Here is a 21,187-nt window from a genome sequence, read left to right as displayed (position 1 = left end):
TGCTAGAGTGCCTTATGTGTGAACACAAGCCTAGTAGTAACATGGGATCAGTTCCGGAAAGCACCGTGTGTGAACCAAAGGCAGGACCAATGTCGTAAGGGGTGTCTCATGTGTCTTTATGGGATGTGAGTGAACGCATTCACAGATTCCAGAAAATCACTGGCAGTGTGAATGAACCAAAATCAAACAATCCCAGGACACATTATCAGTGCATTTTCCAGAATCTCTGTGAGAAAGGGGCTAATGTCATATGGCTTAAGAAGATGGATTTTTTTAATGATGCTTTTGGAACTTGACAGCCCTTGCTCACCATTCACATTCACTGCACTTTCAGTGTAAATGAAACATCTCCTCTTTTCCACAGAAGAAATAATATCATACAGGTTTGGAACGACATGAGGGTGAAAAGGAGTAATCTTCTTCCTTTTTTTCTTTTTTTTAATGATCTGGCTACTGTCATAGGTGGCGGCAGTGTCTGTCCTCATCCGTAACAATGTCATTCTGACGTCTAAGAACACGGGAAGGTACTGCACGCGTTTCTGAAGCCAGCTCCGGTCTGGGGTGTCCCTTCCCACCTCCCGACACACTCTCTGTCCACCAAGGACCCCACCACCGTCGCCTACAGCAGCAAGTTTCATAATGACGTCCCATAATTGGCTTGATTAAAATGACACCCAGGCCCTTCCATTTTGCATAATCGTTTCAGTTCCTGTCCTCTCCCAACCATAACCAGCTGCGTAGCCCCAAGTTAACCCAACAGTTACAAGTGATAACATGTGTAAGCAAACAAACTAACTTGGCTTGTATTCAGCTGGGACTGGTTGCCGCTTTGCCTGACATGGGATATAACAGATCTGGTTGATCTCCAGTCTAAACTGGGGCACTAAACGGCGTCCCTGTCTTCTCCAGAGTAATTCTTTGACCTTTTTTGGGGGGGTGTATATAATGGTCATCAGCACTAACACTAACCCTCCCCTCTAACCACTGTGTTGCTGTAGGTGCACTACCTGATGGTGCTGTCGGCTAACTGGGCTTACGTGAAGGACGCCTGCCGGATGCAGAAATACGAGGATATCAAGTCCAAGGAGGAGCAGGAGCTTCATGATATCCACTCTACTCGCTCTAAAGAGCGTTTGAATGCATACACATAAAGCACGCGGTCATGCGCACACATATAAATATGTATACACACACACATACACAAGCATGCCGTTCCCTTCCCTGAAGACACATATATAAACTAAACTTAACTAAGTCTAATGTCCATGGTTTCCAGGGGAGAGGAGTGGGATGGGATTGGGGAGGCAAATAAATGTAACACTTGCTATGTACGGGTGTGACCCAGAATGTTGGTCTAGGGGCGTGCTTATCGTCTCAATGGCAACGTCTCTGACTACCCAGGATTTAGATTTAGTTTCTTTGTCCTTTCATTTCTCCTCTACCTCCCTTTTCTTTTGATGTGTTGGAGAGCACATCCTGATAAACACACCAAGCTGAGTGACTTCTCTTTTGTACCACATACTTTTATGTCTCATTGGGTCTTGTTAGGGGTTTTGGGTTTAGCCAAAGGGATTACAAGCACACTTTTCACATTTTTGTATTACACACCGATGATTTACGGTCTTCAAGCTCACCCTATAAATGGCTAGTCATGATTTAGATTCACCGACTTTTTAAAAACCAAAATGTGACCAAACTTGTAATTTATGATTTACAGGTTAAATCGCTCAAGCTGCCACACTTACAGCAGCAACAGCACAAAAAATGTACAGATTCTTTTTCCAACAAATTCTGTTTTGGAGTGCCAGGGATTTCAAAAAAGTACCGTAAAGTGACTTTTACTGCTATATTGTAGCTTGGCCTAACTGTATATGCTAGCTGTGCGCAGTATTAATGGAAGGTGTGACACTGGTGCTTAGTAAACGCTTGTTAAGCTTTGACAAAGATGGCTGCTGATTGGGAAAGAAGGACCACGAAAGAACGTCTCAAATCAGCTAGAGCGGTCATATAGGATTTGCCTTGGGAGACTCTATGGATATTTGTTTTCTCTCATTCATTGCAAGCCATACTCTCACATGCGAATAACATTTTCAGGTGTTTTATTGCTTAGTTTTAGCTTTAACTTTTAATAGCAAGTAATCAAATGGAAACACTTTTTTGGTCATTCCTCAGAACTGTATGTATCTCTTTAAGTGTAAACACATGTCATGTCAATTTCTAAAATACATCTCGCCAGTCAGTGTTACAGTAGGTGATATTCTTGAGATTGTCGTTCATATCAGAGAAGTATAAATCTAAATGGAAAAGTTGATTGCAACGACTATGCCAAACACTGTGGAAGGCTGAATAAACAAGGTAACATTCAAATGTGTTTTGAATAAACAAGAAAGATATGGGTGTACAGGCATGTATAACGCCAAACTCAGTGTTTTGGCTTGGTCTTGCCGACTTCAGTTGCCCTACTTTTGCAGTAAAGTACTTTTGTCAGTGTCTCAAAAAACAAAACAAAAAAAAAGCTAGTTTTTGTGCACTTATGGGCCATCGTGAGTTTTTTGGTGTAAGTGCATTTGGAATCAGCGCAGAGTCCCTGTACTCTTACTAGTCATGCAGTTTTTTTTTTTAAACCACAAAAGAAACTTGTAGTAGGTAAAAAAAAACGTAAATATAGTTGTTATTTGTGGCATGGTTATGCATCTAATGGTAATAGTTTTAACTAACTCAAAAAGAAAAAAAAAGTCCTTTATTTTGATTTTTACACTTATGACTGACTGTCTTGCTGGGGTCAACTATATTTTTTTCTAAATGTGCAGTATTACAGTTGCTACGCTAACAATATTAAGCTAAATATCTTATTAGGTTGTAGTGTTTGAGTTTTGTCCTTTCAAGTTCGTGATGATTTTCCAAACCATGTCTTAAACCTATACTTGTTATGATGTTGCGTATCCAGTATTACCCTGACATTGCTTTCAGCTTTATCCACATACTGTACTAGTTTTTTGTACTTTCACTGAGAATGCTTTGTAGCAGGCAGTAAAATTAACTGGTTTTGTACATAAATGTGCCAACAGCTTGACAGTGGCTTTTTTCTTTTCAAACTGTAGAAACAAACTTGCTTGCGTAAATAAAGACACTTGTGTACTTGTTTATATTGTTCATGTTTATCGTGTGTGTTTGAGATTTGGTTTATTTGGAGGTCATGTGAGTGACCTTTTAAAGCCTGTTAATCTTGCTTAGTACAATACAACCCATAGTTTTAAATGCATTTCTTTAAAAACAACATGAGGAAATACTGACATAGCATGCTTACAGGGAACAAAGTCTGAGAACAAGCTTAACAACAGGCAAGTTAATTTTAACCCAACCTAAATTGTTATTCAATTTAGTACATAATCCCCCGGTTTCACAGACAAGGCTTAAAGAGATAGTTCACCCAAAAATGAAAATTAGCCTATTATTTTCTCACCTTGAAGCCATCCTATAGGTGTTTAAGACATTATTCTTTCAGAAGAATACAATCTGAGTTATATAAAAAAATGCCCTGGCTCTTCCAAGCTTTATAATGGGAGTGAATGGGTATATATCTTTGGAAGTCCATCAAAGTGCATCCAATCATGATTAAAGCTCCACGCAGCTCCAGGGGTTAATAAAGGCCCTCTGAAGTGAAGCGATGCGTTAGTGAAAGAAACATAATTATCCATATTTAAAACTTTATCGACTAAAATAACTAGCTTTCGGTAGACGGCCGTCGCATCAATTTACGCCAAAAGAGTAACCCTTGAACTTGATGCACAACGTAATAACGAACGCGGTTGCCCAGCCCTGGGGTGCGTTTCCCAAAAAGCATCGTTGGCTAACTATGATCACAATTTACATTGAACTCTATTGATAAACACGGAACTTGCGACCAGGGTTGGCTTTGGGAAACACACCCCTGTTTGTTTGAACCGCGAGAGGCATCAAAGCTCGCGCTACTCCTACATCTTGCGTCATACATCGTCAACCCTTACGAAAAAGAAGTTTATTCAAGTGTTCTATTAATATACTTCTTTTAAACTAAAAATAAGAAATTATACTTTCAGTCTACATATAAACATCTCAAAAATGTCCTTTGTGTACTTCTCAGAAATATACTTAAAATTACCCTTAAGTGTACTTGACTTATACTGAGAGAAAAGCAAGTATATTTGGCCTGTACTTGTACTCAATATGTTGATCAAGAAAATATATACTTAAAAGTATAACTAAGTATTCAAAGTATACTTGGCTTGTATTTGTGTTAACTCTTTTGAGCGAGTAGCCTATTAAATATACTTTTTTACAGTTTTTCATACAGTCAAACTTACATTGTTTGAAAATATTGATTAGAATAATGATATAAAACAGATACGTTTCTAATTCTGCGTATCTGCATTTTTGTGTAGGCTAGTCCACTGAAAGTGTACATAGGAATTTGCTTTAAAGGGGTGGTAAAATGCCCTTTTCACAAGATAAATCTCTGATGTCCCCAGAGTGTGTGTGTGAAGTTTTAGCTCAAAATATCTCACAGATATTTGTAGCATGTTAAAGTTGTCACTTTTTGAGGGTTAGCAAAAACGCACTGTTTTGTGTCTGGCCCTTTTATCAATAAATGACAGACCAAACCGTAACTCCTTTTTTCTATGCACAAACTTCTTCAAGTTCAATCTTTCGCCCACAAGTGGGCGTAACCATTAAAGAAACAGAACAGATACACCAAAAAACACAGGAAATATCAAAATTCAAAGAAAGATACAAATATGTTACCTTCAGTTAGTGCAAAATAAACACTCCAAGCATACTAATATACCAATTATTGAAATATTAAATTGGCTCTTACAATTTCTTTAAAAGCAAATATCTCCCTTTGCTTTGAACTTTGAGCATTATAACTTTGCAGATGTTGTTTATGCTCAATCAGCAACATTAAACACTAACTAAAGTTAGAAAAGTAAAATCATACTCAACCACCCCTTTAATTCTACTTTACTTTTTCCCCCACCATTGACTGAATTTTCCAGCTATCCATGTTTTCACTGTTAAACGGTAGGGGGCGCTATGACTCATCTTCTAGTACAAAATCTCCGGATCAAAACACAGGAGAAGAAGTTGAACAAGTGATAGACGATTGCTCACTCAAATGTAAAATAACGTGATCATCAAACATTAAACAGCGTCAAAACTGAATCAAAAATCAAAACTGCTTAATGTTACCAAACTAAATGAAGCGTAACCCATGAAGAGAAAATGACTGTGATGCTTTGGACTCGATCTACTCATCTACTCCATCTGTGTTTTGATCATCGTTCTGAATCTGATCAAGGCGATAGTCTTTGACAAAAATGTGATTTTGAAACAACAATTGTTGCCTTTCTTTATTAAACTTACTGACATTCAAGTGTTGATAAAAAAAGGATGCATGAAGCTAATCAAATATTTAAAAAATTTGTTAAAGTACAGTTAGAGGTATTTTTCAAGTATAAAAAATTATATCTACATTTGAACAGTAGTAGCCTATATAGCAAGTGTAAAAATCATATATAAATAGTAAACTATAAGTATAATGTTCAAAAAAACTTACAAGTATATTTGCAGTATACACTAGTTTACTGAGAGTAGGCCTACAGTGTGTACTTTCATAAACTAAAAAATGTACTACTTGTATTAAAATAGTAAACTACTACTATACTTATAAGTTCACTTGTAGTACAGATGCATACTAAAATACAAAAATACTAAAATACTAAAATTTAGTCGCAAGCAGTATTGAGATAGTACACTTACACGTTTACTACAAGTAAACATTGCTATTAGTGTAGGCTACTTACTACATAAAGTATACTTAAACATATACTTGAACATTACTACTTCATACAATTAACTTAAAGTATAGGCTTACTTCTTTTTCGTAAGCGAAGTGTTACTCTTTTGGCGTAAGCCAACTTGCGTAGGCCGAAGCTAGTTATTTTAGTCGAAAATATTTTTCTGACACGAACGCATCACTTCACTTCAGAAGGCCTTTATTAACCCCCGGAGTTGCGTGGAGCACTTTAATCATGAATGGATGTGATTTGTTGGACTTCCAAAGACATACACCCATTCACACCTATTATCAAGCTTGGAAGAGCCAGGACATTTTTTTATATAACTCCGATTGTATCTGAAAGAAGAAAGTCATATACACCTGACGGCTTCAGGGTGAGTAAATCATGGGCTAATTTGCATTTTTGGGTGAACTATCCCTTTAAGCCTAGTCCAAGATTAAAATACATGTTTGAGCTGTTTTTACTGAAAGCAATTTGTACATACTTATCTTAAAATATTGTCTCAAGATGCAAACCAGTATTTTTTTTTTTTTTAATAGCCCTAAATGAACTAAGGGCTATTCCTAGCTTAGTCTGTGAAACCAGACCTATGATTAATATGCTAGTAATTAATTGAAGGTTAATTTGTAAAGTATATGCAATTATTTAAATGTAATATTCAGTGATTGTTTCAAAGCAGTAAATAGTGTCTCAATATCTCCAGTCAACAGAAAAAAAGGCTAATATGGCACTGAAAAATTAGGTAGGATGACAGGAACCAAAGAATCAGCGCGGGAGCACCTTCTCTGGCAGGTACTTATCTATAGAAAATTCCTTATGCCAAATATTCAAAACATGTTTGGTTTTATCTTGCTTTTATTAATTATTACACTTATTTATATATGTCCGGATTATACACCTATTTTTATACATAATCATTAAATAACTACAATTATGAATATTAACTCATGGGTGTAAGGATAGTCCTTGCATGTTAAGTTAAGGTCAAACTGAAAGTTCATGCCATCCAACTCTATATGTGCACATGAATGCAGAAAACAATTCTACAGGTTCAATATAGGTTTTACTGCAAATTTAATATCTGGGACATATGTCTGAGTGTTCTTCTTACGGCCCACTTCTTATGGGTATTCCAAATTAATAACGAGGGGAAAGAGATAATGGCATTCTTACTTTATAATCTATCAACACTGAACTGGTGTTCAGGTCTCTCTGAAAAAGACTGCAGTGCTGTTGCTTGCCAGTAGCTGGCAGTAAAGTTTCTAAAACAAAACCAATTCTTGTGACCCATGGTCTGCAGTAGATTACATTTTATTTCTCTGTTCATGACTGACGTACACAGAAAATCAACATACAAAAATCGAATAACAAAATCTGTTACTTAAGTCTTGAAAAATAACGTTAAATATATTAAGATGTGACAGACATTGTGTTTTTTAAATGACAAATTAGCCAAAGTGGTATGAATGAAATTGAAAATTGTCATCCACATTGCCTCAAACAATCAATGTTATGGTTTTTGCATTGACTGACCAGGGTTCTGCATACTTGCTTTTCAAGTCTCAGATCAAATATAGGCTACATTTACAATAATGTGTCAGTGATGTTCTCACCAAGGAATAGGCTATACTTAAGCTTTGGCACTTTTGAACATTTTAAATGTGTATTCTGTCAATTACATCTGCACACAATTTGTACTTGACCATACAGCATTACAGATAAGCCAGAAAACATCAAATTGAATGTCTCAGAAATTGCCCCCTCCCATTGCTAATACAATCTGTAATGCAAACCAATTGACTTTCAACTGATAGAAAGCAAAAGTAATGAAGGCTTTTGTGTCTAAACTGCATGGTCTTACATAAGTTCCCAAACTCCACAGTGCCCAATTTAACAGGTGTGAAATCAAATTTTGCACCAATCTAAGAAGGAAAAAGGTATGGAACATTGCCTACTGCAGCAGATTCACAAAATGTGCTCTCACTCTATCTACATGTCTGTGCTTGGACACATGGCAAATTTATTAGCATATACAAACATGCATGAATATCAGGACCTCTGAGCCCACTGAGCGTTGCTAGCCATCCTAAATGCATAAAGAGGCTCATAATTGATAGAGTAACTTGAAAATACTGTTCCGTCAGCTTAATAAAGTCATAATAGGCCTCACCTATTTTATCAGAGTGGTTTTGTGGGTCTTTTTGACCCAGTTTAAACTTTAAAAGATTTTCTGCAACTTAATATCAACCTTTTAGCCTGAAACTTCATGACACCCTCCGCAGACGTGGTTTGTCATGATAAAATGCTTTCACTGTCACCATGACTCTATGAACAGAAAATTGTGACTCTTGAACTGTGATTTGTCATTTCGGGCCAAATTGACCCAGACGCAACTATGCTGGATTAATAGTAGTAGCAGCACTTACAGGTTATACTGAGCACTTTAGGAAATTAAAGAAGTCAACAATGTGCACTTGCTTGTCAGACCACCTTTGCTTGACTTCCCATGCACTGAAACTAAAAGCAACGGTTCTCTAACAGAGGCCACACATGTTCTTGAGCAGTGTCCTTTCACTTGAATCCAGCATGTAATATCTGACATAGAGAACAACAACAGCATATTCCTATGTTGCGTTGTGTAAGGGCCATAAACATGAGTGAACGTGTCACTTTCATAAAATGCCTTTGGTGCATGTTTTCTCACTTTGTAACAATAGGCTTCACTCCTATAGCATTCATTTTATGGCAGTTATGACAACAAGAGCAAGAGCAGAAAAAACACTTTTACTGCAGGACAGGTCATCCTTTCCTTAAACAAATCTCAATAAACGTAATAATTGCATATGAAATCGCTGACTAGGTACTACATTTAAGAATTTCCGATAAAGAAAAATGTCCGAATGTGCGTTTTTTTGTGTGTGGTTAATATGTCAGTAGACTTGTACTTATTACGACACCTAGTGGTGTGGATGCTGCATAAAACAAAAACAATTAAAGGAACACTCCGACTTTTTGGGACTTTAGCCTATTCAACTTATCCCCCAGAGTTAGATAAGTCCATACATACCTTTTTCATCACCGTGCGTGCTATAAGTCTGTTTGACGCACCCACCGCTAGCCTAGCTTAGCACAAAGACTGGATGTAAATGGTTGCAGCTAGCATACTAATCCAAATAAGTGACAAAATAACGCAAACATTTTCCTATTTATATGTTGTGATTTGTATCACAGAGCAGCACCTGAGACGCGCCGTGGTGAGGATCAGAGAGTTCGTTCAGAGCGCGTCTCAGGTGCTGCGGTTATCACTCCGCCCAAGTAGCAGTGCTTCGCCTTCAGAGAATATAGTTCCCAGTATGTATACGGTTAAAATATGTCTGTGTCTCATGTGACTTTGTTTTTTGTACACTCTGTGACTATACAAATCACAACATGTAAATGTAATATAACCATTACAATGATTCCGAAGCTGTTCAGTTGAGGTAAAAAAAAAAAAACCTGCATAGTTCACCTTCAAGTGTACGAGCAAACACTTTGCTGCTGGCACTTAATCCATGAGTATTTGTCAGATCAATGGAGAGATTCTCTTGGACATGCCTTATGTATATGTCATAAACCAGGAAACCAGCCTGTTCTGTGATGTTAACAGTGTCAGATACTCATCCTCTCATCTCTTTTTATTTTTCACTGCTGTGTGATGAATAATGCAAACAAAGGGAAATGTTATACTTTTATTAGAACACTTTAAACAGTCCTTGAATTCATCTCAACACTGTCTCTCACTTTCCCAATGCCCTTTCCTCTGAAAACTCCCTTTTCCACGTGCGTTATATTTTGTAGAGTGTAGACACAGTGACAGTATATTACCTCTTTTTATGTCACAAAAGAAAGAAAATCATATCATATATCTATCGATACGATATGTCTGATACGATATGATACGGTACGACTGAGCCTGGTTTCTCCAAAGTTTTTTTTTCTCCTTTCTGTCACTGATGGAGTTTTGGTTCCTTGCCACTGTCACCTTTTTTTTGCCTTTGTTGCCATTGGCTTTTAGCTTGCTTAGTTGGGGACATTAAATTTAATATTCAACAACAGTATTGATCTGCCTGCATTGACACCATGCTATGAGAACTGAACTGAGCAGGATGATGACATACACAGTTCTCCAGAGTGCCTATTTATAAATGAACTAAATTAATAACTTTTTTACAACAAAAATTAAACATCACTGAACTTACTTAAGCTGGACTGTGATGCCATTTTCTTCTCGAAACAAACTTTGTTGCATTATTTTCCTGTTATCTATGTAAAGCTGCTTTACAATCCTTTTACAATACAAGCTGTATTGTACAATGTGCTATATAAATAAAGGTGACTTGACTTGACTTGATATGTCACAATCCTCATTCACCAGTCCAGTCACCTCAGCACGATCTTCAGTCACCAGCCAAGTCACCTCACCATCACCGGTCACCTCCGCACAACATTTCCCATAATCCCTCCTGGCTCACACCTGGGGCACATTCAAGCTCAAGAGGTGTGCAACGGTGTTCAACATGGTTTGATACGTTTTCACTTGTTTGGTGGGTGTATCAAAAATGTCAGCCCAATCAGCAGCAACATATAGCCTACATAAACCATGCTGTATTAAAGAGACAGCTCGCAAAATGGGTCCAAGTTAAGTCGTTTAGAAATATGTCCGCTGCAGCTCGGTATATAATCAACAATTCGCCTTTGGCTAAGCCACGCCCTAGAATGTAGATTGACCAATCACAGCGCAGCCAAGAACGAGCTCCCACAGAGGGTCCGACACTTTTTCACTGCGCTGCATTGACTTCAACGCAGGCGGCTGGCTATTACGTCGTCGTTTTATCAAAAATATGGTTAAACGTTGTGCCTGGGGCATTTGTAACACAGATACGCGTTTCCCAGAGAGGTTGGAGGGGGTGTCCGTTTTTTCCCCTTCCCAAAACCGAAGTTAAATACTGACAAGTGTCGTCTTTGGATTAAACTGTGTGGACGTCCTCACAGAGTCAGCGAAACCCCTCAAGGATCAACAAGCTCACTTTTGCTCTAAGATACATTTAGCTTTTAACCTTACTGTGAAGTTATACTAGTTAGACAGTTTTATGCTGGTTTAGGTTATGATTTCGGTTCTCTGCCCTAATTGTTGATACGCTAGCACACACTGCTAATAAATACAACTTTATACTCGCGTAGTCCGTTCGCTTTGTAAATAATAACGATTATAGAAGTGAATAGAGACCTACCCAGCTTTGCATGAACAGTGTTTCTCCTGATATTGTGAGTCCCAGCCTCCGTCTCCATTAGGATATGCTGTGGTTCATTTTTTGACTGTGACCGTTATGCTTTTGCCTCTATTACCCCTTTTCCACCAACAAGAACCGGGTGCTGGTTCAGAGCCAGAGCCAGAGTTGGTTCGACTGACGAGCTTACTAAGAACCAGTTTGCCTTTCCACCGGCTAGAGCGCCACAACAGAGCCAGATCTTACGTCACTGTATACGTCTCATGTTGCCCAGCAACCGCTAGTGCGGTAGCGCCAAACACAAACACGCCAGGCTTGTTCGAGATGTATCGGCTTATTGCAGATGACATCAAAGCACTGCGATAGCGATCTAAAAGCACAAGGAGTCCTATGTTCTCCAAACACTACCGCAGCTCCGATTGGTCCTCGCCGCTCCGATGCATCTCGAACAAGCCATCAACAATAACGGACGTTGCAATACTATGGATGCTCATGGTATTGCAAAAATACATCGGAATCCAACGCGTTCGTGCAGCTCGCCGTAACTTACATAGACGGATATTATAATCGAGCTGCTATTAGCTCGACTAGCTGCTATTTAAAAATGGCGGTCACAAGTTTCTATTCGTCTTGTTGGTCACGGTAACCCCGCCCCCAGCCCCTGACGCAAGCGGTTCTTACTTGGCTCCGTTCTAGACCCTGCAATGATTTGGTGCTACTTAAGAACCACTTTTACTGGTTTGGAGCTGGTGCTTTGGCGGTGGAAAAACAAGGAACCGATTTGAAACTAGGCTCTGGCTCCGAACCAGCACCAGCTCTGCCTTGGTGGAAAAGGGGTATATTTGGATGTCTTGTTGTTGTTGCGTTTCTCTGGTATGTCTTGAATATAGCCTTCGAACGCATACTGCAGCCCCTTCTGCCTACTTCTATCGGACACTTTATTTGCTGCTTTATAAAACTTTGATAAAATTTCAGCAGGAAGAGCCGTCACAGCATAAGCCATGTTGATACCAAACCAAAGCCCAGATGAAGTTGTCGGAGGTAGCAACAGTAACTAAGGGGGGCGGGGCTTAGCCAAAGGTGAATTGAAGATATTGGAAGACATGTTTGTCGTGAGAGTTTTATAGTAAAAATATAGCATATTAACAGTGATCACCAGTAATGATAAGCCTTATACTCACAATAAAACTAATATGGTCATATAGATCATAACACAGTCTCGGAGGTAAGAAGTGGATTATCCTTCACCTGAAATATTTGTCTTTTCATTCTGAAATGCGAGGCAAATGTTGAATCACAATAATTGAACCACAGTTTTCACAAATCCCTTCACTAGATTGGGATGTTCTCTTTTATATGGACGGCAAGGGAAGTGACTGTAACATTGAGCGTATTTTGCAGTATTAAACACGTAGCCTTGAACGTAGGCTGAACGCAGCCCTGAACACACTTCATAATCATCCACACCTGTCATCATTCACCCTCATCAGCTCCACTCCATTTAAAGGGTTAGTTCACCCAAAACATTTTTCAATTCAGTCAGTAATACTTACTCACCCTCATGTTGTTTCAACCCCGAAATACTTTCGTTCATCTTCAGAACACAAATTAAGATATTTTTGATTAAATCTGAGAGCTGGATCACTCCTCCATAGGCTTCTATGGGATCGAAACTTGCCGGCCCATAAAGTTATTAAAGACATCGTTAAAATAGTCCAAGTAGCTACAGTGGCTCAACCATAAGTTTATCAAGCGACGAGAATACTTTTTGTGCCCAAAAATAACTATTCATTTTCTTCTCTGTGGGCCTCTGAGTGAGTTCAGCGCATCGCTTCTGTGTTGTACGTCAGAACGTAGGCTCACTATTTATGCATGTGACGTACAACACAGAAGTGCTGCATCTTACGGGGTTGGAACAACATGAGGGTGAGTAATTACTGACAGAATTTTCATTTTTAGGTGAACTAACCCTTTAAGCAGTCAAATTCCACATTACAGTTGTCTGGTCTCACCACCTTCGGAAAACTACCTTCGGACCGGACTGTCTCATCTGTCAGCCTTCAGAGGTGGTCACCTCTCACCTCAACCTGCAACAGTTATCTTGTCTCAGTATTAACGATCTGCTATCCAGAGACTATCTACCTGGGTGTTATTCAATAAACTGTTGAGACGTTACCTGTGTTCACATTCTTCTGTTCCATGTACACTGACATAGAGACATTATTTACTATGCTAATAACGGGCAAATTTCCATTTCCAATTTCTGAGTCAATAGGTTTCCATTAAAGTCAATGTGTGTATTTTCACTGACTGCGGAACGGCTGCGTTCCGACTTCAGCGATCCGCAGCCCTCCGGAGCAGATACGCAGAGCTTCTATTTTTGAAGGATACCGGAGAGCTCCGCAGCAATTCAGCACAGGGCAGATTGTGTGGTACAGGTTATATCGCGCGGTCATATGTGAATTCGCGAGATCTCGTGGGTCCTCGTGACTTCAGCTGTCAGTCATGGCCGCAGCCATTCCGCAACCAATCCGGACCTGGTGGGTATTGAAGGACAGCAGAGGAGCAGATCCGCAGCCGTTCCGCAGTTGGTGGAAATCCGGGGTAAGGGATGTAAAAATTGGCAATTTGACTGTGTAGGCAAAAAAGGTTAATCGGTATAGAATCACTTAATCACTTAATTTAGAATTTCTTCACATTTCAATGAATAAGCAAACATAATCAAGCGTTGGAACTTGTAGAGTAATCAGACCAATGTAATTTGTCTAAGTAGAATGGTTGCAGGGGTGTCAAACTCAGTTCCTGGAGGGCCAGAACCCTGCAGAGTTTAGCTTCAACCCTAAACATTTTTTAAAAACACCTGATCAGCTAATCAAGTCCTTCATGCTAATTTGAAAATTGCAGGTGTGTGTGTGTTGAAGCAGGGTTGGGATTAAACTCTGTAGGGCTGTGGCCCTCCAGGAACTGAGTTTGACACCTGTGGGGTGTACTTACAACATTCAATCTTGCAGCTCTTCCGGGCATTTTTCTTCATTAGTGCTTTCAGTTGTGTATTCATTCAACAGCCAGAAGACACATGTACTGAGCCAGAAGAGAAGATGTCTGCAGTGTTCCAATAGATCACCTGTGAGCAACTGCAGGACAGATAATAATTTGTGTTGGAATTCCTAATTAGGGCCCAAGCCCTGAAAGGGCGCAGAGCCCTATTGTTCTTCTAAGGATTTTTTGTTATTCTTCTTCTTCTTCTTCTTTATAATAATTTTTTTTTCAAGGTTTTTGCCACTTTTGGGGGCCTTAACGTGCTCAAAAAACTCTTGAAACTTTGCACACGGGTCAGAACCCGCGGCCATTAGAGCCGGACTGAAGCTGGTACCCGTGTGTGTGTGTGTGTGTGTGTGTGTGATATTTTGGTTGGGTGACAGTTGTAGGTTACAGTTTGACAAGAGTTTATAGTTTAACAAAAGCACAATGTTGTGCTTTATTGCGAGTGTACACAAATATAGAGAAACACTTTGAATGATGTCCTGTGTCAACAAAATGACGGAGTATGTTTTTATGTCTCCATTCGATCGAGCCACACACACACACACACACACACACCACACACACACACACACACACACAAACACACATATCATTCCAATCTTGACATCGCAGCATGTTCATTATAGCCTTAATAAAATTTTATAATAAAATAGTCAACCTAACATAACAAAATTACACTGCTCTGTTTAAATAGTCAGTTGTACAGTTCGTACCGTTCACAGTAAGCACCGCTCCACTGTGATGTTTCCAAGCATATATATATATATATATATATATATATATATATATATATATATATATATATATATAATTAAAGCTGCAAGCAGCGATGGAGGGCCCAAGCCGGTAGCACCGCCACCCGGTGCCTTTAGTGCAACTAAAGGCACCAGGGTGGCGGTGCCACCGGCTTGGGCCCGCAATCGCTGCTTGCAGCTTTAATTATATATATATATATATATATATATATATATATATATATATATATTTAACACTTCCAATTGCAATTGAGTCTCTGTTGGTTTTGTAGAACTAACCTGGCATCCAGTTCTCTAATACAAGTGATTTTCTAATGGAATGTCTTAAGAAATGTTGAAGTCCTCTGCATAGGGTTGTTTAGAGTCTATAAAGCAAACCATCATGTTTTCCAAGCTCCCTTATGAAATGTACATGAGAGTTCAAGGACCTGATATAAAATTAATCATGTATGAGAGGCCTTGATTCTTAATTAGACAACATGTATAGGAGTGCTGTTGTCTGTGCAGCATCAGTCAACATATTATATCGATACCCATGGCTTTGTAGGATAGCTCGGTAGGAAGATAGTTCTCTTGTTGTAGTCCAGCAGTGTGGCCATGTGTCTCTGGGGTTCTGTGAAGAGCTGAGATATCAGTAGCTTGCTGCCTGCCATTTGGCTGGCACAGATGGAGCTAAGCCATTCGTCCCAAGAAAAGGATAAGAATGTCTGCCTTGCACCACAACCCTGGGGTGAAGCGTGAGCAATGCGCACCTGGAGGCCATGACTCTCAAGCTTAAACTTTAATGAAGCCATTTCCATTCACGAATGTGTTACAGAACCCTCATGTACTATACTTATAAACAAGGTTGTTGCTAAATGGGGGTCCTGGGATGATATTTTTATGGCTGCCACCCCCTTTTATCTGGGCCCAGTGGGTAGATACAGGACCTTAAAGGAACCACTCATCAAAGGTCCTTGCGCTATGTTCTTGATGATGGCCCTACTTCTAAATCAGGAAATAAAATGTCTGTTGATTCATTCTCAAATACATTATTCATAATCTCATGTCCACATTTAAAATCTCTCATAAAACATTGTGTGTGCATTTATAAATATGTATCTATGATAAACACAATTGCTGTGAGGCAGGCAATATAAAAATTGTGGCTTTGTATTTTACATTTCTGCCTCAGGTTTGTCATGCATAAAACATAACAGAATATGAATCCGTTTTTTTTCTTCTTCTCATTTTGAACAATAATTGCCTTTCTGAGGGGAGAGACCTCTCATGGCACACTGCAGCCCACTTCCGAGCCCAAGACTTCACTCTTATTGAGGCCAGTTTCCTGTCTTGTTGAGGCTTAATGTTGAACCACCGCCAAGCTTTACACATCTTTTCCCTGTCTCCAATTTTATTTTAGTACATTTCAAAGCACAGCCCTTCTTTTTGACGGGCATGGATTAACACTGGTTTATGGAAAGGAGACTGTTAATTTTAATACCCTTCCTGTTGCTAGGCAGGCCTGTATGCATTGATACAATGTTCTGCTTGAGTTGTTGCATGGTTAATTGAGGAGAAAGTGGCCATGTTAATGCTAATGACCACGGCCACAGATAAATAGAGAGAGGGAGTGAGACAGACAGTTAGTCACTCATTGAAGAAAACAATGAGAAGAGGGAAACAACTAGTTGAGATGGGGGATGCAATCATACTGATTATGCATTAGAGCCCAACAGTTCCAATTAAGAATTCCTTCATCCTATTTATTTTTGCCTGTCACTTAAAAAGCTGACATTCAGATTATATGATTGGCTTGATAAATCCTATAATCTCAAAGCTGCAGGCTGAATACACTTCACAGAGTGTAAAAATGAGCCTCCCCCCTTTGAGGAAAATGAAATATTCTAAAAGCATTTTCAATTCTTCAATTCTTCAAACATTTATTCATATTATTAATGTTAATAAAATACGAGAAATCAAAGTGCTCCTCATAAATTTAGAATGTATGCATGTATATGGCAATGTCTTCTAATAGCTGAAAACGATTATCCCTGAAGCACTTTATTAGTTTCATACCCTTTCATCAGTATTATGATAAAAAAGTCAAGTGCAAAATTATCATTGCTCGTTACCTTATTGTTTGGCAGGGTTTTGTATATTTTAAAATCACGCATTGCACAAATTATCAGACCAGCAGAAAACTGTTTTAATTGTTTTAACAAAACTGCCAAAAATGGTTTCAAATATCCAAACTGTTATTCATATTGGCAAAAGTGGCTAATAAAGAAATAGTCATACATATATGAAAAAATAGTAACTATATTAATGAATAAATAAATAAATGAATGAATAGTAAATAAACATGTAATGCAGTTGTGATTTTACAAAAACACCAAATATCTGCAAAATGGTACTAATATAAAAAGAAATGCAAAATAATTGCAAATTTAAACTTGCTTTGAAAAAATAACAATATCAGTCATACAACTTTTAAGGCACATTGATTTAGTTTAGTTTAGTATCACTTTATTTGATAAAGATGCATCACAATTTATGAGCAGTAAACAAATGAATACATTAATTCAGCAAGCTCGCCTATTAAACTGAGCAAAAGTAACAGTAAATACGTTTTACATTGTTACAATTTCTTTTCTTTTTTAAATCAGCCCTGTTCTTCTGAAATTGACATTGATAATTGACAGACATTGATAATATTAAGAAACATTTATTGGGCCCCGAGTCAAATAACAATATTACTGTTTTTACTTTTTTTTTCTCAAATAAATGCAGCCTTAAAGGATGAAGCACTTCTTCCAAACCGTCTTTTTACACGTTTGTATGACTTGTGATGAAATGTCCATCCATTAGCAGCATTACTTTTTAAATTGATTGCATAAGCATAATATGTATTTTATAACAAGAGATTACAGTCTTCCTTAAAGTTCCCTCATATTTCCCCTGAGTGTTGTAAGAGGTGTGCTGATGCCAGAGTTAGTGAGAGCCAATGTGTTCTGACAGGATAGAACACAGACACTCTGCAGGTAGCTGCCACAGGCCACATGGCCGGACAAATGCCACATCGGAGAACGGGGGAATGAGAGGAGGTAATGCAGAAGAGAGCCAGAAGAAAGAGGGAGAATAAGAGAGAACCTTGACTCTACTACTCTCTTGCTGTGGTGAGCATCACCATTTATTACATGTGACAGGACACTTTTGTGTGTGTATGTAAACCATAGGCTGAAGCTGTGTGTGTCGCCCCAAAGCAAAATGAAGAAGAATCGACTGGTTCATGTCACCTTATTATGGAGATTTACCACTAGACGCCACAAGCTAAAGGAAGGAAGTGCTAATTGCCCTGTCTGAGGAAGATTCGATATAGTAAATATAAATGAAGGTCAAGTAATTGGTGGATTCATCTTATGTGGACAGTATGAAAGTTAATCAATTCATGAAGAGTCCATCTCATCACTTTGATCAGAACAATTAAAAAATCCAATTATACTGGTTGTTAATGGACTGTAATTGATTTGTATTTTATGCTCATGATGTATAAAAATGGCATTTTTAAATAAAATAACATGAACGACATGTTCATAATAACAATGGTTTTGATGTGAGCTGATCATCTAAATTGCCCAGCATGTCGCGCACACACACACACACACACACACACACACACACACACACACACACACACACACACACACACACACACACACACACACACACACACACACACACACACACACACACACACACACACACACACACACACACACACACACACAAACACACACAAGCACGCACGCACGCCCTCACGCACGCGCACACACACACACACACAACACACACACACACACACACACACACACACACACACACACACACACACACACGCACACACACACACACACACAAACACACACACACACACACACACACACACACACACACTCACACACACACACACACACACACACACACACACACACACACACACTCACACACACACACACACACACACACGCACGCACGCACACACGTTCTTTAAACAATTTGAATGTCCTCATAAACCACGTTTAAGTGGTAATACCAGTGTAATACACATGTCATTATACAAATTTGTGTCATCATAAATTACATAAACAAGACCACACACACACACATACACACACACACACACACACACACACACACACACACACACACACACACACACACACACACACACACACACACACACACACACACACACACACACACAGTTAGTTTTTTTCCTCTCTACTTTTTCCTTAAACATACTTTTGAAGAACACATTTTAATTATGACCTGTATCACCAATACACTCTGTTGAATGCAGGGCACATGCTATCCATAAATAAAAATAATCTATAATTCATTTTAAGCTAGAGATATTAGCTGGGTGCTTTGCAATTGTCTTCCCTTTTAGTTGGACACTCTAAGCTCAATCAATCTAAATATCCCTTTACACACCAATATTGATTTAATTACTGAGTGAGAACGTTGTTATTCTCTCTTTAACTGTCTTCCAACTCTGTCTGCAGCTGAATAAACTGCCCCATAAAAAGCCCTGTAGTCCTGGCTGGGAATCATGCCAAGAACATCAGGCTAAACCGTGGCCACATCTCAACAACTGGGATCTTTCCTTAGATGACCAAAACATTCCCAGAGGAAATGCAAGATGAAATGTATTTTCACAGAGATAGGTTACAAACTACCTCAGCAGTTAGCCTTCAAGTGTGGGAGGTTACGTGAGGCTAGGTGAAGACTAGAGGAGTGACAGAAATGCTAATGGAGGACTCAGGCCAGAGTGTGTGTGCGATTGTGTGATTATCATGCAGGCTGACAGAGTGGATGGGCACACACCTCAGCACTGCAATCAGCTGCCAGGCCTCACCACATTTCAAACTGAATTCTGCTCACAAAGCCCAGAGAGAGAACGAGAGAAAGGAGGGGGAGAAGAAGAAGAAAGAAAGAAATGGGGAAAAGAGAGAACATGTTTGAATCAGCTCTCAGTATGTTTAAAGGAAAGCCAGCCAGCTGGGCGGAAATAGCCAATGTAAAGCATCTGTTGCAATTAATGTTCAATCCATGATTTCAGATGAGGAGGTTATATAAGCCTGTTTAAACCTTAAAAAAAAGGTTACGGCGAGAAGGCTTGTACACCGCGAGCATAACATTACGCAAACAATCTTTAGTGACCCTGAGCCGATGAGCAACTATGACACACTGTTTATTGGCTTCTTTAGACGTATTTACAATCTGCTCCCAGTCATGTCAACTCGCAGACATCAAAGTTTTATGATGTTCATTACTTTCCACAAATTCCCAGTGGTCATGAATAGTCATGATGCTTAAGTATAAGTGGGTATAAGAAATAGCTGGAACACACGTGGCTTGAGGTTCAGGCGTTCATTATAGAACATCTTTGGTTTGTATTGTATTACATGGTTTTTCCAGCCGTTGTCAAAGTTGTGTGCATGGGATCGTTCGGAGGCCTTAATAAGGGTGAATGACAAAATGCTGTAGTTTAGATTAAGTCAACTACATTAAAGTGTGGTTGCTGGCTTGAGGAGAAGGACACGCATGTATACGTTTGAATGTTGAATGTATATTTGCCTGACAGTGACAGTTTCAGTGAGCTCTTGCGTATACTTCAAAAAATGATTCTAAGTAAAAATAACCTTAAAAACTAGATATATTTAATTGATTGGGAAGGATATTAGGATGTTTTTAGAGAATTATCTTGAATTAAGTATATTTTTTTTACCCCTTAAGCAAATTTTTTTTCTTGTTTTAATCATCAACCTCACTAAATTTAGTTTCCAAATTTAGATCCCAATTTGCAAATGGGATCAGACATCTTGTGGTCCAAATACAATGGATGACGCACATACTAACACACCAATGATGATAAGCATCCCAAGTTGTTTGGTATATCTATATGTGTTCTTGAAAAAAAATGAGGCCACGTTGACATGAGCAGATGCAGTGAATTGATGAAGGTTTATGATGTTTGAGATGCCAGCACTCACTGTTTTGTCCTGAGGGTAAATCTAATGAACAAGCTACACAATCAACCACATTGTGCAGAATGTGAAAGAAATGAATGTGACTCAGGCGATTTCAAGAACAGATGCCAACAGTGCACCTTTCAAATGAGCAGTTCAAACTCCGACATATGGATGGATAAAGATGCATAATATATAATATAATATAATATAATATAATATAATATAATATAATATAATATAATATAATATAATATAATATAATA

At 38.7% G+C, this 21,187-nt stretch overlaps 1 protein-coding gene across 4 annotated transcripts in view; it reads left to right on the top strand.

The window, feature by feature from the left end:
* The window catches only part of gpm6ab (glycoprotein M6Ab), a 78,645-nt gene extending 75,501 nt beyond the window's left edge, over nt 1–3,144 (top strand). For 2 of the 4 annotated variants that reach the window (XM_079615175.1, XM_079615174.1), the window contains exon 7: nt 999–3,144. In XM_079615175.1, the coding sequence (XP_079471301.1) occupies nt 999–1,151 (153 nt within the window). In that variant the 3' untranslated portion in view covers nt 1,152–3,144. Of the gene's footprint in view, nt 1–462 lie in introns of all 4 variants that reach the window. The other 2 variants (XM_079615177.1, XM_079615176.1) reach the window with 1 other exon arrangement.
* Nucleotides 3,145–21,187: the final 18,043 nt, after the last annotated feature.

This window comes from Phoxinus phoxinus (assembly GCF_949152265.1).
Source record: "Phoxinus phoxinus genome assembly, chromosome: 6".
NCBI classification, from domain to species: domain Eukaryota; kingdom Metazoa; phylum Chordata; class Actinopteri; order Cypriniformes; family Leuciscidae; genus Phoxinus; species Phoxinus phoxinus.
Note: the sequence above shows the minus strand (reverse complement) of the source record. Positions and strands in the feature narration are given on the sequence as shown.